At 36.7% G+C, this 22,313-nt stretch overlaps 1 protein-coding gene across 3 annotated transcripts; it reads left to right on the top strand.

Moving 5' to 3' along the window:
* Window positions 1-14,198: 14,198 nt before the first annotated feature.
* On the top strand, window positions 14,199-17,771 carry LOC113301633 (suppressor of mec-8 and unc-52 protein homolog 2-like). Of its 3 annotated transcripts, XR_003336397.1 has the most exons (11): window positions 14,199-14,594; window positions 14,698-14,906; window positions 15,055-15,110; window positions 15,216-15,270; window positions 15,455-15,732; window positions 15,884-15,939; window positions 16,090-16,144; window positions 16,662-16,775; window positions 16,900-16,989; window positions 17,171-17,279; window positions 17,448-17,771. XR_003336397.1 is itself a non-coding variant. In XM_026550419.1 (6 exons), the coding sequence occupies exons 2-6, from the start codon at window positions 16,580-16,582 to the stop codon at window positions 17,483-17,485; spliced, it is 303 nt and encodes a 100-aa protein (XP_026406204.1). In that variant the 5' UTR covers window positions 16,319-16,345; window positions 16,488-16,579; the 3' UTR covers window positions 17,486-17,771. The 3 variants fall into 3 exon arrangements, 1 of the variants encoding a protein (XP_026406204.1); XR_003336398.1 differs by lacking the exon at window positions 15,884-15,939; XM_026550419.1 differs by lacking the exons at window positions 14,199-14,594; window positions 14,698-14,906; window positions 15,055-15,110; ... (2 more) ...; window positions 15,884-15,939; window positions 16,090-16,144 and adding exons at window positions 16,319-16,345; window positions 16,488-16,596 and having other exon boundaries at window positions 16,727-16,775.
* Window positions 17,772-22,313: the final 4,542 nt, after the last annotated feature.

The following is a 22,313-nucleotide window of genomic DNA, read 5'->3' as shown; positions in this document are numbered from 1 at the left end:
TAATTTGTTTATCCATATGTTGTAAGATTTTTGTCACTAAAATTGACAAAGGGGGAGATTGTTAGAGCATAGCTCTGTTGAACCCACCAAGCGTTGGTATGTCAAGTTTGGTTGTCATATTTTAGTGAATCAAAACTCATGTTAAGAGTCGCTTGATTATGTACTAGAGTCAACTTCTTATAGGTTAGCTTGAAAGTATTAGGATATGAGACATTACAAGTATTGCGAAGACTTGAAGATGTGAAGAAGCAAGGAGCTACAACGACAACAATCATCCTTCCACTCGAGGTTAGTGATATTTGACTTGAACTGTTTCATTCCCTAACATATCTTTCAATTCGTGTATATTGTAAATAAAACTGCGAAGCATATTTGAACTCTAGATAGACATATTATTAAGGAATACAATACGAGGTTTATTGCTTAACCATTAAACTTTGTAGATAAGACATCGCCATAATCATTTGAATGCTATTGTGATTATGTATGGGTATGAGGTGAGGATTTCATCCTAGAGAATAATGTTTACATGTGTTCTAAGGAAGTAAATTCATGAACTTGTTTTGTGAACCGAAAAGGAAATTGTCAGGTGTTATTGGTTTTGTTATTCATTGTTTATCTTATGAACAACCAATATGTGTGATTGAGTATAACCGCTCACAACTTGTTTGTGTTCTTGGTATAACTATTCACAAAGGCCTGACTTATGTATTAGTATGACTTTTATTAGTGAAACCAATCTTAAGTAATAACCTGAGATGGTATGATCGGGTTTGTGATTTTATGTCTGACCAAAACTGGGAAAAGGGGAACCGATCCTAGTATGAGGTGCAGTACATCACAAAGGGGAACCGATCCTTGTATGAGGTGTAGCAAGGTTTATAGAAGAAAGGGGAACCGATCCTATGGACATGTGCAACACGTTTTTAGGCAAAGGGGAACCCATCCTATGGACATGTGCAACACATTCAATTTAGATACCATATATATGTGGGGAACCGATCCTAGTACCTAGTCAACCGAATTTTCTAAATCTAGTGTGACTATGCACAGTACTCACATGGAGGTAGAATCGAAACTTGTTTTGGTAGAACCGTTAAACCCATGATTGTGATTGAATATAATTTGATCAATCACATAGTTCTTGAAAGTCAGATGAACCAATTATAAACTTGTTTGGAAGTGTGGAAAATCGGTTTCAAGGTTGTAAGTATGAAAGAGAACTTACAAAGTTAGGATGTTGACATACTTTGAACACGTGCTGTGAATGTTTATTATTTAATTGTTCAAAGTTATTCCTTAATAGCCAAGGTAAGAAAATCCCAGGATCGAAACATAAATAAGTTAAGAATCTTTTATTTAAGGTTATTAATTTCATTTTGCAGAGAAATAACAATTAGTAATGTGCATTTACTAATTAGAGATTTTTCGAGAGATTTCGATCATTATTTTTGCATAGAGCATTTCCAAGAATTATGAAAACCGAATTTGTGCTTTAATGAATATCTTGAGAATATTTTCGGCTTTGGAAATTCCTTGGTGTTCAAACTTCCTAGTCTATAAATACTGAAGTTTGCATTTCTAGCAAACTAATCCTTCGTAACAACAAACTACCTCTTGTTGTGCTGCTACTGGTGAAGCCGCCTATTCGGAGAGGAGAGTAACCTAATTAGGCGAAATCTCTTACGGCCGCTCGGTTTAAAGTCTTCTTTGGGATTGAGAAGCTCTAGTCAGTACCGTTGGTGGGAAACTAGATAACTACGGTTTATATTTTGTTTTCTTTGATTTGATTGACTAACGGTGGTTGAACTTTAGTTGCACCTAGTTTGTTTATGCTTGAGAATCTTCTCTTATGATATAAGATTCACTCAAACTAGTTCAGATTTTCGACAGGGATCTTTAGACTGTTGTTAGTTCTAAAGACGATCTTGTGATAATCCATTGTTAACAGACTCTATTCTGTGCGTGATTGATCACAAGAGATTCAAATGATTGTGTGCAGGTGTTTATTGAAGATCTAAGAAGATTTGAATACGAAGAAGATATTGAAGATTTCTGATTTGTGAGTTCATAATCTTTGGTGTACACAATACTTTTTTCGGTAAAGAGGATCCAATTAATAATCGGTTTTATCCTTGTGATAGAATTGGATTGATTAATTGAGTAGATCGGCATCAACACAATTCTTTGGATAAAGAGTGTTGATTGCAAAATTTTAACGATTACTTTGGTAATTGAACATAAGATAGATCTAAGGACCTAATGAAGGAGTTTTTGTTAAGATAAACAGAAGAGTCTTTGTCCGACTCATATCACTTGGTTGAAGAGAGTTGATACCAAACATATTTGTTGTTCTTTTACTGTTTGGAACGTGAACCAAAGGAATTGATCCAAGTACATGACTTATTTATAAGTTGGAGGCGTGGGAATACGGATGGAACTAGGTGAATTATAGGTTTAGTTGATTGGTTTCAACTATACGAAGTTGGTGTAATTTTTTGTAGCAACTTAATCCTGGGAGTATTCAATTCTGGACTAGGTCCCAGTGTTTTTATGCATTTGCGGTTTTCCTCGTTAACAAAATCTTGATGTGTCATTTAATTTTATTTTCCGTAATTATAGTTGTCTTTATCATAATTTAAAGTAAATCACACAAACGTTAATTCCTATTTACTTGATAAGTGAATCCTACTGTGTTTGGTTAAGTCCGAACCTTTTTATCAAGTAAACATACTTCGTTGTTGTATTGTCTTGATCTCGTATCCATAGATGGTCACACGAAGTATGAACCGGTTAGTTGTATTGTCTCGAATCAGTCCATAGACAATCACTTTCGTATAAAGTACTTATAGGTAGGAAAAGTTTTAGATTGAGGTATATTTGGGCACCCTCGTCTTATCATCTTGAATACATCATTCATCAAGGCTTGGAAGGTGGCTGGATCATTGGTGAGTCCAAAGGTCATCACTTTGAACACATAATGCCCTTGATGTGTTCTGAAAGCAGTCTTGGGAATGTCTTGCTCATAGACTCTTATTTGGTGATACCCTGACCTTAAGTCAATCTTGGTGAACACCCTAGCTCCATGCAATTCATCTAGTAGCTTATCTGTGACTGGAATGTGATACTTTTCCTTGATGGTGAGTTCATTAAGTTGTCTATAATCAACACAAAATCTCCAAGTTCCATCCTTCTTCTTTACTAGTAGTATTGGAGAGGCAAATGGGCTGTGACTTGGTTGTATAATACCATTTTCTAGAATTTCTTGGACTATCTTCTCCACCACAGACTTTTGAACATATGGGCACTTGTAGGGTCTATGATTGGTGGGTTGTGAGTTAGGTTTCAATGGTATTTGATGATCTAGTACTCTAACAGGAGGTAGCTGGGTTGGTTGTTTGAAAACATCATCATAAATGGTTAGCATGTTTTGAATATTGGGGTGTGTGGAAGTTGTGGGTAGTTGGGTAGTTGAAATAGAGAATAAGTGCCCTACCAACCCATGAGTGTTCTTTCTAAGGAAATTTTTCACTGCACTGGAACTTATCTGCATTAAAGTGGTTTTTCAGAGCTCCCAGTTAAGGTGATATTTCTCCCTTTGTGTTTGAAGGTAATACTCAGCTTGGCAAAGTTAAACATTACATCACCCAAATTCCTCAGCCAGTCATCCCCAAGCACCATATCACACCGTACCAGAGGAAGTAACCTCAAATCTTCAACAAAAGTATGTCCCTGCATCTCCCATTTCAACTTCGTGCAAACCCCTGTGCTTATTGTCTTCTCCCCATTAGGCACTGTCACTAAAATATGAGTTGTGGGTTATACTAGGAATGACATGTTTTGAGCTAGATCAGTGTCAATGAAGTTATTAGTACTCCCAGTGTCAATGAGGATGGTTATAGATTGTTTCTTCAAGATACCTGGTATTCTGATTGTCTCACCATTTGTTCCACCAGTTAGAGCATGGAGGGATATCTCCATATCTGACTCCATAGGGTTTGTATTCTTTTCTTCTAAAGACAGTTCCTCCTCAGCTTCTTCTTCTTCTACTTCCTCAGTAGCTAACATAAATAGCTGCTGGCTCTTGTACCTATGTCCAGTCTTATATGGTTTATCACAATTGTAGCAGAGTACCCTTGCACGCCTTTAGTCCGTCTGTTCTGGGGTGAGCCTTTTAATGGGTGGGAATCTGTTACTTCTGAAGTTTGAAGATGAAAGTTGGGATTTAGGAGTGACAGTAGGTTTTTGAGTATTGGTGTTTGGTGAGGGAACTATTGGTGAAAATGATGGTGGTGCAAAAGATCTAGAAGGGTATGCAGTGGTGGGATTGATCTTAAGTTGGGGTTTAACAGCTTTTTGGCCAGTACCCACAATGAGTTCTTGCATTCTGGATAAATAAAAAGCTTGCGATAGTGTATTGGGTTTGAAAATTTTTACTGCACTCTTGATTTCAGGCTTTAGACCACTGATGAAGCTAAGAATGAAATAGTCTTCAGTCATGCAGTGATTCTTACTAAGCATCAAGGCTTTAAGTGTCTCAAACTTAGTATAATATTCTTCTACTGTAGAAACTTGAAATAACTTGTTGAAACATCCCACAAAGTTATTATTTGCAAGGTCCTCAAACCTCAAACAGATTGCTTCTACTAGTTCTCTCCAGCTAATATATCTTCTACTAATGTGATAATCTAAGAACCATGAATCAGCTTTACCATCTAGATATAAAGAAGTAATACTTACCTTCTAAGTATCATCAGTGTTGCAGATCTGGAAGTAACGCTCACACTTTCTGATCTAACTTCTAGGATTGTCTCCATCAAATCTGGGGAAATCCAACTTTGGGTTTCTTCCGTAGTTAGATCTAGACGATTCACCGTGCTAGTCATGTGGATCCGTCATCTCTGGAAATTTTTCTCGCCGTCTTGAATATGGATCTATCACTTCTGGTGATTTCTCAGGTGGTTTTGAGCCGGACTCTATAACGTTATCTTCTGGATTTTCTCTCACCACTAAAAGCTTGAGTAATTGAGTTATAGCTTCAGTATTTTGAGTCAATGTAGTCATAGTTTTCTCAGCCACAACTTTACTCTCATCAGCAGAGCGTACGAGTTGTCGGAGGAAGTTATTGCTTTCCTGTGAATTTTTATCTAAGGTCTCACTCAACTCACTGATTTTCTGTTTCAGATCCTTGGTTGTTGCGTCCACGTCCTTCATTAGTGTTACTCCTGTTGTTCCTGTCATCGTAACCTTCTCTCGATACCAATTGTATTATTCTTAGTACAAAAGATAATGAAAACCCTTCTGTATGCACTGATACAGCCTCTTTCTTTTACAATTCTCGTGACTTCCTTCTCTTACAGTTCACAGGATAATAAAAAGAGACTAAACCTTAATACAAGAAAAGCTACGTGGCGCATCCACAACCATAACGGCTAAATACATTTAACTAACTACTAATCATAATTAATTAACTAACCCTAATTAACTGATAACGACACCCAACAGTCTTGTGATGCCCCAAAAACAGACTTGCTAGCCCTAATCAGTTGGGTACATGACATTACGGATGACAGATACATTACAATTTTCCAGGATACATTTAGTGAGGATTAGGGTTTGGATATGTATCCGACCGGCGCGGCTACAATGGATCGGGCCACATATTTTTTATATGTTGTCACGTCTTATAAAGTAAAAACAGAATTCCAAGACAAATTTACGGTCGGAACCCCTGAACAAAATGGTTTGAAAAACTATTTTAACAAACCCTATATATTGGATTTTCTATATCTAATGGTTCACACCATTGCTTATGTGGCAGTGTAGTTAATTTTATTTTGTGTTTGGATTAATGGAGAAATTAGGGATAATATTTGAAACGAAAATCCAAATCAAAAGATGATTTTCTCTCTTCTTTTCTAATGATAAATTTTTTTTTTCTAAAAATTTATGAAAACAATGGTTCCTATTAACTTATCAATTCAAAACTCAACTTATGAATGTCTCAGTTTATTACACGTAGAAATTCAATCATCCAATCAATTAAGTTTTTTATACTCATCAAGGCCGATCCTGCCATACATCCAACAAAATCCTTGCTTGAGGCCACACAAAGAAAATGGCCACAAAACTGAAAAATTCCTTCTCGGTTTCAAATAATAAAATAAGGATTTCATGTAAAACTGATAACATATGTATGGCATAATTAAAAAATTATATTTGTAAGGGGTTACTAATTAAAAGAACTGATTTCTGGGTCATATGTTTTGGTACGTCTTTGTGTTTGGATCCTAAGTTTGTCCGTTTTAGTGTTTGGGTCGTTGACTCGTTAGTCAACTGGTCAACCGTTAACAGAGTTAACATCCATTAGTAATAATGTTACATCTTTGCCATCGTCGTTTCCATCCCTACCATTGATCTGTAACTTTTATCTCACTATGATATCATCCTTTTAATAATCAAGTTGTAATCAGTTTCCGAAACTGATTTACACAGGGGCAAACTAACATACGCTTTATGAAAATCGGAATACAAAACCCCATCATAAGTTGTTTCATTTTTGATGAAAGTGGTGGTAGTCTTTTACAATTTTCATTTATATTATCATCATCATCAGTAAAGGATCTGCACTCGAGAATCGCCGATGGATATGGTTCACTCGCTGCTTTACCTTGGTTGGATGGGTTATATATGAGGTGGGTTGGAGAGATTAAGTTGAGTAGGATATGAAACTGTAATTCAAAGTAATAAAGGATTCGTACAAACTATCTTTGCCCAGAAATATGTTGTTGTTGCTGCCGTTAATGTTAAAGATTAATGGTAGCCGATTTAGAGCTATTCAGAGTTTTATTGGGATTAGAAAATATGGGTTTGCATCTATTTCGAAATTGCAGAAAATAGAGATATCAATTGCACACAAGCTGCTCGAGAAAATCGTTCACCGAGAGATGTAGTTTCCCATATAATCCACTCCATTTAAACACTCTATTAATTGTGAAGCTTTAATTTCTATTTGAATTTATCAAGAGGTGGGTGTAACAGTTTATTTATCCATCAATTTACTTATGTATTATTCTTTTCAAGTGTTTGGGATATATCTAATAAGTACGGGTTTGAGTGATGTAGGTATATGGTGGAGTCGGTAACTGGGAGGAAGAATTTAGGTGGAGTAGAAGAGGAAGAAGGCATGGATGTGGGTTTTTTCGTTCCTCCATTGTTTATTTTTCCCAGAGTTAATTTTAACCAACGGTGTGACAAAATCGTCAGTTGACTTTGTTGGACTAACGGATCAACGACCCAAATCCTAAAATGGACAAATTTAGGACCCAAACGCAAAGACTTACCAAAACTTACGACCCAAATACTAATTAACTCTTTATGAAAACAATGGTTCCTATTAACTTATCAATTCAAAACTCAACCTATGAATGTCTCTGTTTATTACACGTAGAAATTCAATCATCCAATCAATTAAGTTTTTTATACTCATCAAGGCCGGTCCTGCCATACATCCAACAAAATCCTTGCTTGAGGCCACACAAAGAAAATGACCACAAAACTGAAAAATTCCTTCTCGGTTTCAAATAATAAAATAAGGATTTCATGTAAAACTGATAACATATGTATGGCATAATTAAAAAAATATATTTGTAAGGGGTTACTAATTAAAAGAACTGATTTCTGGGGAAAAGAGAAGTGATATTTTGACTTTTGTATTTATAATGGTTTTTCTTTTTTTTGCTTACCGTGGTGCCACAAAAAAGAAATTGGCTTTAGGCCACTAGAAAAGCAGGACCGCGCCTGTTCTTCTACAATAATAATTTTATACTGATTGGTTGTTGGAGTATTACAATTGAAGTCGTCTGTAAGTCAAGTATATATAATAGCCTTTCGTCTTCATTCCTTTATCCAATTTCCTTGATTTTTGTCTTCGATATATAGCACTCACGAGTTTCCCTTCGTATCATCAAATCAAGCATGGTAAAATTCTTAACATATTTCGTATCCGTAAAAAATGAAATCGGGAATGAAATTTAATAAGGATCATAGTTAATCACGTGAAGATCAAAATATAAAAGCATACTAAAAAAAATGTTGCGAGAAATTTTTCCTTGAATTTCCTCCTTCATTATTTCCTAGAAGCTCTTTCCTTTTGGGATAGATATTAATACCAAACAGAGAATAACGTTAGTTGGGTGCCATGTCATTTGAAATTATTATCCATTGGATGGATAACATCTGATGGTTAGAAATTTTGTTAACATGGTTTGTCAAAGCATTTTGTTCACGTATCCCAACCGAAAATTTTATAACCTAACATCTTTTTTCTATTTGTGAACTTTTTGTTTTTCCTCAAAAGTAAAGCATTTAACGAGATTTGGAGGGGGCAGATTTTTAAATTAAATGTACGAGGTCCGACCACATCATAAATGGAGGGGTATTCAACTAACATTTATTTTTGAAAAGGAAAAATTCACGAAAATAGAAATGAAAAAACAATTCAAATAATTAAAAACATGTTTGAATTACAACTTTATTTTTTAGTCCTTATCAGGTTGCATAGATTTATTACAACTAACGGTCGTCGGAAGTAGTTAATTTCATCCACGATTTTCATTTCTTTTCTTTTTTTTTATAGGAAAATTTAGAGTGCCGAAAAAAACACATAAGGCTGATACATATAATTGTTGTTAGAATGACTGTCCATCCTTCCAGCATTGTTCTTACAAAAGAGAGCTACATTAAAGGCATCCATATTTTGAAGTCTATGGATGAGCTTAACATTAACTAAAACAAAAGATATTGGGTTAATTTCCGAATAACTTTCTTCCTCTCCATTGTTACTACATTCATAGAAGCTTAGATGGAATCTTCCTTTGACAACTTTATGGTAGAGAAGTTTGAACCGAATTAGAGTCTCCATGGATTCAACATGTATCTCCATATTTGTGTGCTATATTTCTTTGGCCCATTGGAAAGCTAGGTATGCACCTCCTGTTGCTCCCCCAGCTCCAAAGTGTCCTGGATGTCCTATGGTATCATTGATGTTTCCTGCAAAATCCATCATAGTCAGAGCAGTATAGTAAATCAAGGTTTCAGGATCTTGCAGAGTACATATTTTGATGATCTTCCCATAGTCCAATGGGACATTCTGATTCCGATTGTAGGGAATGATATTGTGTGGCATATTAGAATCTATTTCCTCGGGTAAAAGAGAGAAATCATTCATAATATGCTCTGGCATGTTGTGAATTCTGTTGTAGTTGCAAAGATGTTGTTTAATGCGCATTGAAGTGATAGCCGCATTAGGTTGAATTTTTCTGAATATCAGATCATATCTAGTGATAAGTGCATATTTCACATATATTTGGTGTCAATTCCATGCTAGTAATTGCTATCTTTCTGGTGAATTATTGTATATTACGCTTGTTTTCTTGTATTTGTCTTTCATTAGGTGAATCATCAAAAAAAAAAAAGTGAAAATAGCTACAAAAGTGAAATCACAAGTGAAGAAGGTCCAAAGACCCAGTGGAACTCGTTCAAATGGAGGATTTCTAGTTATCATTTTGTAGATGGAGAGAAGACGAAGTCAATGGCGAAAGAACGAAGTCATTCTGAGTTCGTACGAAGAAGTTATGAGCAAAACAAAGACTTGGAAGACTAGAAGGGCAAAACGTTCATTTCAATGGAAAAGTGCTATCGGAACCTCCTTGTACGTTAAGGGGCAGTCATCCTGTTAAGGGGTGGACTGTTTCAAAGGAACTAATAAAATCAGTCAAGTCAATTACTAAGGGGATGCCACTGATTTAAATAGTGTTAATGACACCAGCCATTTTACTCAGGGGCACTCTGGTCTTCTTCCCTAAAAAGAAGAAGTCGACGGAGGTTTGGTTTCCAGGAACCATTGTCGATGAAGATGGAGTTTGGAGATTAACAGGGAATGGTGATCGATGGAGTTGATCAGAGACTAAAGGAGATGGGTTTTGAGCTCATGTTGGCAGTGATGAAGTTTAGCTCGATCTGGTTGTTGCTGGCAATGATCACGATGGTGATAATGGAACAGAGTTGAAGAAATGGACAGAGGAGAAAGGGATAACGGTACTCGGTAATGATGGCTGCTGCCATTGTTGATGGATAGGAGTTTATGCCATTGGCAGTGATGAGAAGGGATGGCTCATGAAGAGAAAAAGAACTTGATGTAGCAGCGAGAGAGGGAAGAGTTCGAGTTTAAGGGACTGCTGCCATTAATGGCAGTGATAGTGATGATCATGATGGAGAACAGACGACGAAGATGAACTGATGGTTTCTATTATCGATGAATGGAGCTCGAGTATGTATGGGTGGTAAACCAATGATCCTTCTGCTCATCGGTGACGAAGAATGATAGTGTTGAGACTCGAGCTTTGCTGTTGGTGATATAAGATATGGTATAGATACTCGGTAACTGAGAAGATGAGCTTGGCAGTGAAGATGGAACTCGGGGGAGTTTGAGAAAGTTCAGGGAGCAGCTGTGAAACAGAGATGATCTGAGATGAAGCTGCAGTCTCGTGTTTGGATGGAGAGTTACTGACGGTGGAGGCTGGTTAATGAAGAAGAGCTCGATAAACCAGGGACCAAGTCTTGCCAAGTTAACCATGGCTCTTGTGGCCGTGTATGAGGCGTATAGGAAGATGCTAGGAGATGTTTTCGACACCGGCAAGGAAAAATGGATTTGGTTCAGAACCAGTACTTGGCCGAGAGTTCAGTCGATAGAGAGAGTTTAAGAAAAACAAGGAACATGGAGCTAGGGAGAGTTTATCCGTAGGAGGAGTTGTCTTATGCGGTGAATAGTGGCGATTTGCTGTATTCCCTTACAACGAGTTGGATGCATAGCTAGTATCAAAAGAAGACACGTCAGCCTATAGAGTTTCTATTGAATTACAGACCAATCATAAGCTGTGCTTACACAACTATGATGTTCCTGGTTACACCGAAACCGAAGCACATGTTTTCCATAGTTTCAAAACTCTGCTAACCGACTTTGGTTCCTTATCCGACGAGGATATTGCGTGGGCGCAAGATTTATTTCCTTGCCTATATAAAGCCTACGGATGGCCAAGTTTAAAAACACAACTTTGGAGAGTGGGAAAAATACAGAGGGAAGGAGAGAAAAGTTTTTTCAATTTTATATTTTAGGGTTTATCCCTTTAGGGGAAACCAAGATTTTCTTCTCTCTTTTGTAATATGTTTAATTAATTATTTTTTTGATTAGGGATGATTTCAAATTCCTGATTTTTCATAATGGAATTCTGATTCTTTTTACAAGTTTAGTTTAAGTTGATTTTTTTATTGTCGATTATCTATATTGTTTTTATTGTCTAAGATTATTACTGTGTTATTCAACTGACCATTTTAATTAACCTAACGGTAATTCTTCTACTAGTATTGGGATTGGTGATACGTGTAATAGTCACTCAATTTCATATACAAGTAGTACATCGTAAAAGCTGACAGAGGGATTTTGTTAAGCAATTGTGTATAGAGATCAGACTAGTAAGCAGACCGAGCTGATGCGTATGATGCTAGGATCAACCTAATTCACAAAACGTAATGCATTCGATGGGTTACACCTTGAGAGCATATTCATGGTGGCTCAGATGGATAGAATCTGGTAGTCGAGCGCTTCGGTATCCAGTGACAACAGGAATTCCGGGGATAGCAGAGCTTATTGCTATTCTACGTTTGGTGATAATAGAAAATTAACAAGGAATAAACGAGTATTTTATGTTCAATGGCGGCGAATGATTCCTTAATCATCTTTGCTTTCTTTGTTATTTTTTTTATTTTACTTTAATCAAACAATCCCTCCTTTTTGTGTTATTCTTTTATTACAATTTTGCTTATCAAATAACCTATCAATTACACAGCCCTCTGTGGGAACGATCCTTACTACCGTTGTATTACTAGTTAATTAGTGGGAAATATATCGAATTATTTGTTGCACTTACGACACGCATCATCTAGCTTTCCAGATGTACCAGCATAAATGCTGCAGTCTTGGCTGGTCACCCCATTTTGAAACCAGGAATTTAGCCATTCTATGAAGATAGTATTGTTATCAAACTGAGAATTATGGGAGCCAATGATGTCCTGCCAAACTAAAGTTGCAGCAGGGCAGTTTAGAAACATATATGTCATGGTGTCCTTATCCCCACTGTTGCAAATGGTGCATAAGGGATCAATGTAATGCAGTATACTGGCTGTTTTAGCATTAGTGGGGAGAATTCCATGAGCACATTTCCAGATGAAAATTTTATGACTGGAGCCACATTCATGTTCCAAATTTCCTCCCAGTTTCCTGCCATTATATCATTTCTGTAAAGATTGGATCTTTGCTTTATATGGAGCCTTGACTGAGAATTTTCCTGTGTCATCTAGTTTCCATGTTATGTTGTCTTCTTCATTTGGATGGGTCTTCAGGGTAATAATTTCTTGAGAAACAGAGTGACAGAAGAGAGCTTGCACTAGAGTTTCATTCCAGGATCCATTAGGAAGAAGGAGAGTCTCCAAAGTTTCCATATGGTGATGAAAATTTAGAGGTTTAAGAAGTCTTGTTGTTGTGTTTGGGATCCAAATATCTTCCCAAAGTTTAATTCTTCTCCCATTGCCAATTCTCCAGATACATTATTGTTGAATGTTGCTGATGTCTTCTAGAATTTCTTTCCGTATCCATGAATCACCATCTTTTGATTTTATATTCATGTTGAGAACATTCTTGCCCATTAGGTACTTTACATCCATAAGTTTATACCAAAGAGAGTCTTTATCTTGTTCTAACCTCCAGCCAATTTTTGTGATCATAGAACTGTTAAAAAGTTCCATATTCAAGAAGCCCAATCCTCCTAGCTCTTTAGGTTTGCAGACTGCTTTCCAAGCTTTAGGGAAGTAACCTGTTGGATTTTCAATGTTTTTACCCCAGAATAAATGTCTTTGAAGTTTTTTGATGTCTTTGCAGTTTTGCTTTGGGATCTTGAAACAGTTCATTTGATAGATACAAGCAGAAGAAGTGACAAATTTGATAAGAACCTCCCTCCCTGCACGGTTTAGGGGAACATTTTTCCATCTAGACAATCTCAGCTTAAGTTTTTCCACTCCAGGCTTAAAGGAAATGATTTTGCTTCTATGTGTGAAAATGGGTGCACCTAGATGTTTATCATCCAGCTGAAGAATTCTAACACCCATAGTGCTACTGATTTGAGGTATAAGGTTTGGATTTGTGTTTTTGCTGAAGAAGACTCCAGATTTAGTATAATTAATGAGTTTCCCAGAGGAGCTTCCAAAAATCTATAAGATATCCATTATATTTGAGCTTCAATCAAGTTGGATTTCTAGAAGATCATGCAGTCATCAGCAAAGAGAAGATGGTTGATTGATGGAGCAGCTTTGCAGATCTTTATGCCATGTATAAGTCCCAATTCCTCAGCATAGATAAGAGTTCTGGATAAAGCTTCCACGCAGAAAAGAAAGAGATAAGGTGAGAGTGGGTCACCTTGTCTTATTCCTCTGGAGGGTTTGAAAAATTTGTCAAGTGATCCATTTATGAGAACAACAGAAGTTGATGTTGAAATGCATTGCTTTATCTTGTCGCACCATTGCTCATTAAAACCAATTTTTTGCATTATAGATAGAATAAAGGTCCAGTCCACTCCATCAAAAGCTTTTGCCATATCAATTTTGATACTCATACTTCCAGAGTCTCCTTTTTTCCCTCTTTTGGATCTCATGTTGTGTATTATTTCATGAGCAATAGCTATGTTGTTAGATATTTGTGTTCCAGGGATAAAGGCTGATTGGTATCACTACACCAAATTCTAGGATTAGTAACATAAATTCGTAACGGCTTACTGACCTTTACGAAATTCCCGTTTTGAAAAGTTGTAACAGGCTTTGGTCGTTACGAAATTTAAAAAAAATAGTAACAGAGACCAGTCGTTACGAATTTTTTTCATAGGCGTGCCAGCCACACGCTTCGTCAACCTAGGTCGTAACATGTGTATTTGCGCGTGTGTTATTCACATGTGTGGCTTACTTTTTCCGCCCAATATTGGTTCAAGTAGAGGATATTTCTTCCCCCTACTTAGGTATTATTTGGTCTTCCATATCGACCATTCCTTTTCTTCTTCATTTCTCCTCTCCTCCCTCCCAAACCCTAGAGCGACAGCAAGTTTTCTTTACCAACTCTGATTTTTCTCCAGCAAATCGAGTATTGGCGTCGAAGTATGTAAGTGATGGAGAGATTGTTCTAGAAAGATTTTAAAATCAGCAGAAAAACTTGGATCTAGGGTTTCTGTTAGCGATAAAAGTGTTTTGAATGTTTAATCGAGGGTTCTGATTACTGTCTAGTACTCCATTCATTGAAGACATCTACTAATTTGCTTCGGCTAAAATCACCTTCACCTTCCACAAACACACACACAGAGCTCCCTCTCCGCCATAAACCCTAGAAAACCAAAAATTACCTGCAATTTCGTAGCCGAGAAGGAAGAAAAATTCCAATCAAAGATGTCTTCATCAAAGAAGAACCATTACAAAGAGAAGATGATGAATCGCAAAAAGTAAGAAATCCCTTTTTTTCCCATCTTTTTCTGTTCTGGGTTTTATTGATGAAATTGAGAATTAGGGTTTTTTTTATGATTGAATTTGTTTGAAATTTGATAGGGAGAAAGATAGAGGAGGTGAAGAGAAACCAGAACAGCCTGAATTGCCGAAATACCAAGACAGAGCTAAAGAAGGAAGAGAAGATCAGAATCCTGATTATGAAGCATCTGAATTGGGTTCCTTTCGTGTTGTTGCTCCTCCTGATGCTGTTGATCTTAGACATGAAGATGCTATGAAGATATCGATCGAGAATTCGAAGTATCTCGGAGGTAATTCGTGTTTTTGATTATTGTCAGTTAGATTCTAATCCTGTGCAATGAGCGGCGAGATTGTGTGAAATTCGTAGCTATAGGTGTTGGAGAGATGGTTAATTGTATGCCCAATTTGTATTGAGTGGTGGTTGTTTATGGTTTGTAGGTGATGTGTAACATACACATTTGGTGAAGGGATTGGATTATGCGTTACTTAACAAGGTGCGTAGTGAGATTAAGAAACCATAAGCGTGAGAGGAAACTGATGGAAAGACTAGGTTCTTATTTACTTATGGCTTCAAATTGTTTTGCTTCATATTTATACAGGGAGGTGAAATCTATGATGCAATGCTGAACCAAACAAATCTCTCAGACAATAATAGTAAGTTCTATGTGACTCAAGCTCTTGGCATAGTTTCTTCTTCTCCTTCATCCTCGTTTATTTCTGTTGTTCTAGTTCCCGTCTTTCAAATGTATGGTTCTTGTGTACTGGGCAGAATCAAGTCTCGTGAATGTGGTATAAATCTTTTCCCTAACTTTATCTGTGCTATTATAAACTAATGCAGAATCAGACGGTGGTGGAGATTTCATAGTTTTCACTAGATGGGGTCGAGTTGGAGTTAAAGGACAGAACAAGTTACAGGGACCTTTCACCTCCAGAGATGAAGCTATTCAGGAATTTGAAGAAAGATTTTATGCAAAGACAAAATCTGTGGTCTGAGCGCAAGAATTTTGTTTGTCAGCCGAAACCTTACACTTGGTTGGAAATGGATTACGAAGAAACCGAAAGTGAATCAGTTGTAAGTTTATCTCAGTATGATGCAGCAACGGATGATTGAAATAGGTTAGTAGTGTTTACCTCTAAACAACCAGCTCATAAACCAATTATACTATCATATCATGATATACGCCTTATGTTCTGCTTGTCCACCTTGTTAGTGCTTATAGTCATTGTTTTCCTGTGCGAATTTGTACCAACTTTCGTAACTTTTCAGGATACGACGCTGAAAAGTTGCCTCTTGGTAAGCTAAGCAAATCAACCATTTTTAAGGTATGCCGTTTGATTAGTCACTGAACAATATACAAAAAAAGTTGCCTAAATCAAATTATGATCTCACATGTTTGCCTGTTTTTTTTCCTTCTTTTGTTTAACCATCTCGAATTTGAGCTCGTTTAACCATCTCGATTTGAACTCTTGCAGGGATATAATGCATCAGTGCCAAGCGTGATAGGAAAACACTTGAGCAATTGACTGGGTAAGGTTCTGAATGTGTATTTGCTGAATAACGTTTACTTTTAAAATAATAGTTTCAGTATTGACTTATTGTTAATCTTTTACTTTTCATTATTCTCTGTTGTTTCATTGCAGAGCTTTCTACTCTGTTATCCCTCATGACTTTGGTTTCAAAAAGATGTGTAAGTTTCGTTTTGGCCAGAATTGCATTTTCTTTTTACATGTAACCTTTTTTTCCTATCTCTTTAACCAGATAATTTTACAAGTTACATACTGCAATATATGGTTTTATGTTCCAAAATTTGACGCTTTTGTATTCCAAATTTTCTATCATCATTTCATAATGTGGCTACACTTTTTTACAGGACATGGTATTTCTTGACTACTCATACAAAAAAACATTCATATTACACTGTTGATATAGTACAATTATTTAGGGTATCTAGGAAGTGTGGAGATGAAAGTTTCAGAAAGGTACATGAACGTTACAGATAGAAAAATTTGATGCTCTTCTGTAATTATTCTGTTTGTGTGTGTAGGCTGATGTTGTGCTTGCTTTTATCGGGTGGGGTGTTTTACTGAGTTTGTTGTTGGTGGTGTCCAGATTTGCGAAGGAAGAGCATGCTGTGACTATTCGTACCGCGACTGCAAAGGTGTGTTTGTCCTGCATAGGATGTGATGAACTTTTTGTTTGTATTGGTTTTATAGTTACGGTAGCTTAGGATGGGAAGGAGTTGTATTTATTTGGTTTCTGATATTGATTTCCTGGTTGTGCAGTCAGTGTATCAATGGATTGTCAAGCCACGGACTACTGTCAAGTTGAATAAGATGTTTCTTCCTGGTCGAATGTCATTTATCTTCAACATGGTAATAATCTTTTGCACATGCTCTTTAGATTTTTATAGAACTTCTGATGCCCGTTATTGAGATTGGATTTTTCGTATGACAGATGGGTTGCGAAGTGTCTTGAACTGATTTATATGGTAGTTGTTTTCCTTGTGGTGTTTTGTATATGACCTAGAGGCTAACTGGTGCTTTATATTTTCAGGTTCCCTATAGTGGGTCATGGAATTACAACATTAACGGAGTGAAGCATAACACTAATCTGATGTGTGGGATAAAGCTGGGATCGATGGTGACACTGAGAATATCAGCTTGTAAGTCCTTTATGATTATATCATACTTAACTATATACTCTTGTGGGCGTGGATTGACGCTACTGACATATTTACATCATACTTAACTATGTGGTTCTTGATAACATCTTGTTTATAGTACCGATATCCTTTGCTTTGCCTCATCTAATTCACATATCTTGATTGCAGGTTTGGTGGGATACCTTCTCTATCACGAAAGGGTTTGAATCTCCTATGGCATGGAAGTCGCCTTGGCTTATGAACTATATATGAACTGATTGGCATCTGATTGTTGCTTTTCAATGCTGTAAGTTTTATAAGTTACAATGTAGGATGTTTCTATGAACTCAGCAAATTTTTTAACTTAATATTTGATACTTCCAAGAATTTTGGTACTTGGAAGAATTTATGTTCCTTGATTGAAAGTTATATGGATTAAGTAATTAACCGAGTCTGATTATATGAATGTGACGCGACTGTGATGGAATGAAAAGGGAAGGCAAGTTATTGGAATTCCGGTGTATATCCGGCTGAAAATGAACTTCCGGTTAATATTGACTAGGTCAAAATTGGTCGTATTGACTGATTTTGACCAGGTCAATGTTAACTAGCAGTAATTTTTGGCTGTTACAAAAAAGTTCGTAACGGGTTGCACGTGTTACGACTGACAATTTACAAAATTTCGTAACGGCTGACGCCTGTTACGACTCGCCACGTAGTAACGGCTGCTGCCTGTTACAAAGTCCTTTACAACCCGAAATCTGTAACGGCCGCATTGCCGGTACAAAATAAATGCAACACCCCTTTTGAAACAGGCGAGAGCCGTTATAACCCCTTTTAGTAACGGATCACTTCTGTTTCTAATCCCAGAATTTGGTGGGGGTATGATTTTGTTGAGATGAAGTTTCATTCTCTGGGCTTTGAGTTTTGATATGATTTTATAGGTTGTGTTACAAAGGCTTATGGGTCTAAAGTGGCTTGGAGAGGTAGGATTGTCAATTTTGGGGATGAGGGATATGAAGGTAGAGTTCATTTCTTTGAGTGAGTGGCCAGAGGTGAAGAAGTGTTGTACCATTTTGACAACGTCATTTCCTACTATTTCCCAGTTGGATTTGAAGAAGTTTGGTGGAAACCCATCAGGACCTGGGGCTTTGTCACTGGCTATACTGAAGAGGATGGACTTTATTTCATTGTGATCAGGTTGTCTGTTGAGCATACTGTTATCAGCAGAAGTTATGATGGTGGGTATGAGATTGATGATTTCTGGTGAGATGTTTATGGTTTCAGCAGTAGCCATGGTGGAGAAGTGTGTAGTGAAACAGTTCTTGATTTTTTGATAGTCAGTGATCCATTCTCCTTTTTCATCTTTTATTGAATCAATCTTGTTTCTTCTAACTCTAATTTTGGTAGCTCTGTGAAATTAGTTTGTATTTTGATCTCCTATATTTATTAGTTGATCTCTACTTGTGGTTTTCCAAAAAATTTCCTTTATGTCATGCCAAGATTTGAGTTGTTTCCTTGCATCAGCTAAAGCATGTCCTCTATCAATCTTGAAGTAGTTGTTGTGGAGCCAGTTTTGTTAGATCATAGCTCGGTTGAACTCACCAAGCGTTGGTATGTCAAGTTTGGTTGTCATATTTTAGTGAGCCAAAACTCATTTAAAGAGTCGCTTGATTATGTACTAGAGTCAATTTCATATAGGTTAGCTTGAAAGTATTAGGATATGAGACATTACAAGTATTGCGAAGACTTAAAGAAGTGAAGAATTAAGGATCTACAACGACAACATCATCCTCCCACTTGAGGTTAGTGATATTTAACTTGAATTGTTTCATTCCCTAACGTATCTTTCAAGTCGTGCATATTGAAAACAAAACTGTGAAGCATGAATGATTATACTCTAGTTAGACATAGTATTAAGGAATACAATACGAGGTTTATTGTTTAACCATTAAACTTTGTAGATAAGACATCGTCATAATCGTTTGAATGCTATTATGATTATGTATGGGTATAAGGTGAAGATTTCATCCTAGGAAACAATGTTTTACATTTGTTTTAAGGAAGTAAATTCATGAACTTGTTTTGTGAATCAAAATAGAAATCATCAGGCATTATTGGTATTGTTATTCATTGCATATATTATGAACTACCAATATGTGTGATTAGTATGACCGCTCATGACTTATTTATGTTCTTGGTAGAACTATTCACAAAGGCCCGACTTTTGTATTGGTATGACTTTTATTAGTGAAACTGATCTTAAGTAATCACCTGAGATGGTATGATCGATTTAGTGTTATTGGTATGACCAACTCTGGGTAAAGGGGAATCGATCCTAGTAAGAGGTGCAACCTATCACAAAGGGGAATCGATCCTTGTATGAGGTGCAACAACTTTTTTAGCAGAAAGGGGAACCGATCCTATGGACATGTGCAGCAAGTACAAGTTAGATACCATATATATATATGGGGAACCGATCCTAGTACCTAGTTAACCGAATTTTGGAAAGCTAGTGTGACTATGCACAATACTCACATGAAGGTATAACCGAAACTTGTTTTGGTAGAACCGTGAAACCCATGATTTGTGATTGAGTGTTCTTGATCAATCACATAGTTCTTGAAAGTCAGATGAACCAATTCTAAACTTGTTTGGAAGTGTGGAAAATCAGTTTCAAGATTGTAAGTATGAAAGAGGACTTACAAAGTAAAGATGTCGACATACTTTGAACATGTGCAGTAACGTTTATCTTTAATTATTCAAAGTTATTCCTTAATAGCTAAAGGAAGAAAATCCCGGATCGAATAAAATAAATTGAGAATCTTTTATTTAAGGTTTTTAATTTTATTTTTGGAAAATGAAAAGTAATGTGTATTTGCTAGTTGGAGATTTTCTAAGATATGTTCAGTCATTATTTTGGACAAAGCATTTCCAGGAATTATGGAAACAGAATCTGGAATATATTGCATATCTGAGAATATTTTCGGTTTTGGAAATTCCTTTGTGTCCGAACTTCTTTACTCTATAAATACGAAAGTTTGCATTTCGAGCAAACTAATCCTCGTACAGCAAGAACTATCTCAGTTGTGCTGCTATTGGTAAGCCGCCTATTCGGAGAGGAGAGTAACCTAATTAGGCGAAATCTCTTACGGCCGCTCAGTGGGATTGAGAAGCTCTATTGGTATCTTTGGTGGGAAACTAGATAATTGTAGTTTATCTTTTGTTTTCGATTGATTTGATTTACTAACGGTGGTTGCACTTTGATTGCACCTAGTTTTTTATGCTTGAGAATCCTCTCTTCTGATATATGATTCACTCAAACTAGATCGAAGTTTCGACGGGTATCTTTAGACTGTTTGTAGATCTAAAGACGTCTTGTGATAATGCATTGTTAACAGACTACGTTCTGTGCGTGATTCATCACAAGAGATTCAATTTGATTGTGTACAGGTGTTTATTGAAGATCTAAGAAGATTTGAAGACAAAGAAGACTTTGAAGATTTATGATTTGGGATTCATAATCTTTGGTGTGCACAATACTTGTTTCGGTAAAAGAGGATCCAACTATAATCGGTTAATCCTTTTGGTTGATTAGATTGATTAGTTGTGTATATCGGCATCAATACAATTCTTTGTGATTAAAAGTATTGATTGCAAATCTTAACAATTACTTCGGTAGTTGATAATAAGATAGATCTAAGAACCTAACGAAGGAGTTTATTGAGATAAACAGAAGAGCCTTTGTCGAACTCACATCACTTGGTTGAAAAGAGTTGATACCAAACAGATTTGTTGTTCCTTTACTGTTTGGAATACGAACCAAAGGAATTGTTCCAAGTACGTGACTTATTACAGGTCGAAGGCGTTGGAATAAAGACGGAACTAGGTGAACTATAGGTTTAGTTGCTTGGTCTCAACTATACGAAGTTGGTTTGAATTTGTATAGCGGCTTAATCATGAGAGTATTCAATTATGGACAAGGTCCCAGGGTTTTTCTGCATTTGCGGTTTCCTCGTTAGCAAAATCTTGCTGTGTCATTTACTTTTACTTTCCGCAATTATAATTGTTATTATTATAATTTAAAGTAAATTACACAAACATTAATTCCTATTTACTTGATAAGTAATCCTATTGTGTTTGGTTAAGTCCGAACCTTTTATCAAGTTGTGGATGGTGGATTTTAGTTCAGGGCTAAAATTATAAAACATGTATTTAATGCGCTGTCACCCTGCAAAGGGTAAATCCGTTTAAGAAGTGATGAGTGCAAAAAACCTCTTCGCTTTGATTGAAGCAATTCAATATGAATATATACATGAAATTCACTCAGAATGGTGGGTGCAATGGAAATCCCAAATATTCTGTGAAATTCTATGTTTTATTAGCATTATCAATTAATGCATGATTTTCCTAGTATTTTCCGTGCTATGTTCTCAGCCGAACTCTCATCATTGACATGGCATGACGATTAAGTGTTCACTCTCAGCAGAGTAGCATGAATCTCCCGAAGTGCCAATATTAAGATACGCATGAAATACCCACAAAGACTACATCACTCTCTGACAAAGAGAGTCTCGTATTGACGCACTTTTGATTAAAGACAGCTCGATCGAACATGTTTAATTTCCTTAAGGGAAATCTTGACTGTCCATATCAGTCTTAGAAACGATCACGGCCACACAATTTGGCCGCACAATCTAACAAGCCTAGCCAAACCTTGGAAGGAATAGGTAATCATCGTGATGACCACCGTCGGGCCCACTAATACCCTGACCGACCGGCCCTCACCCATACGTCTCCCGACGTTGTCAAACGCCAACCCTATGCAGGGTGGTCGCGCTGTTTGGAGAAGCTCGATCGAGCATGGACTGTCCAAAACAGTCTTAAAAAAATCGCAACCGTCCAACTTTGCCAGCCTGGTTGGACGGCTTAGATTGCTTCCCAAGTGATTAGGGAAGTGCTAGAACGCACACCGGCGGCCCCACTTTTCCCTCACTTGATCGGTTTTCCCACGACAAGGCTATAGGGAAAGAAAACTCTTTCCCAAACTATAGC

The sequence above is a fragment of the Papaver somniferum genome, chromosome 8, assembly GCF_003573695.1.
Source record: "Papaver somniferum cultivar HN1 chromosome 8, ASM357369v1, whole genome shotgun sequence".
Lineage (NCBI taxonomy): Eukaryota > Viridiplantae > Streptophyta > Magnoliopsida > Ranunculales > Papaveraceae > Papaver > Papaver somniferum.
This window is presented reverse-complemented; position numbering and strand designations above follow the sequence as displayed.

What these genes read in the sequence shown, in the direction of transcription:
- LOC113301633 (XM_026550419.1), top strand. An exon ending in TTCGTACCGCGACTGCAAAG is followed by an intron (nt 16,776 to 16,899) that starts GTGTGTTTGTCC and finishes CTGGTTGTGCAG; the next exon opens with TCAGTGTATCAATGGATTGT. An exon ending in GACACTGAGAATATCAGCTT is followed by an intron (nt 17,280 to 17,447) that starts GTAAGTCCTTTA and finishes TCTTGATTGCAG; the next exon opens with GTTTGGTGGGATACCTTCTC.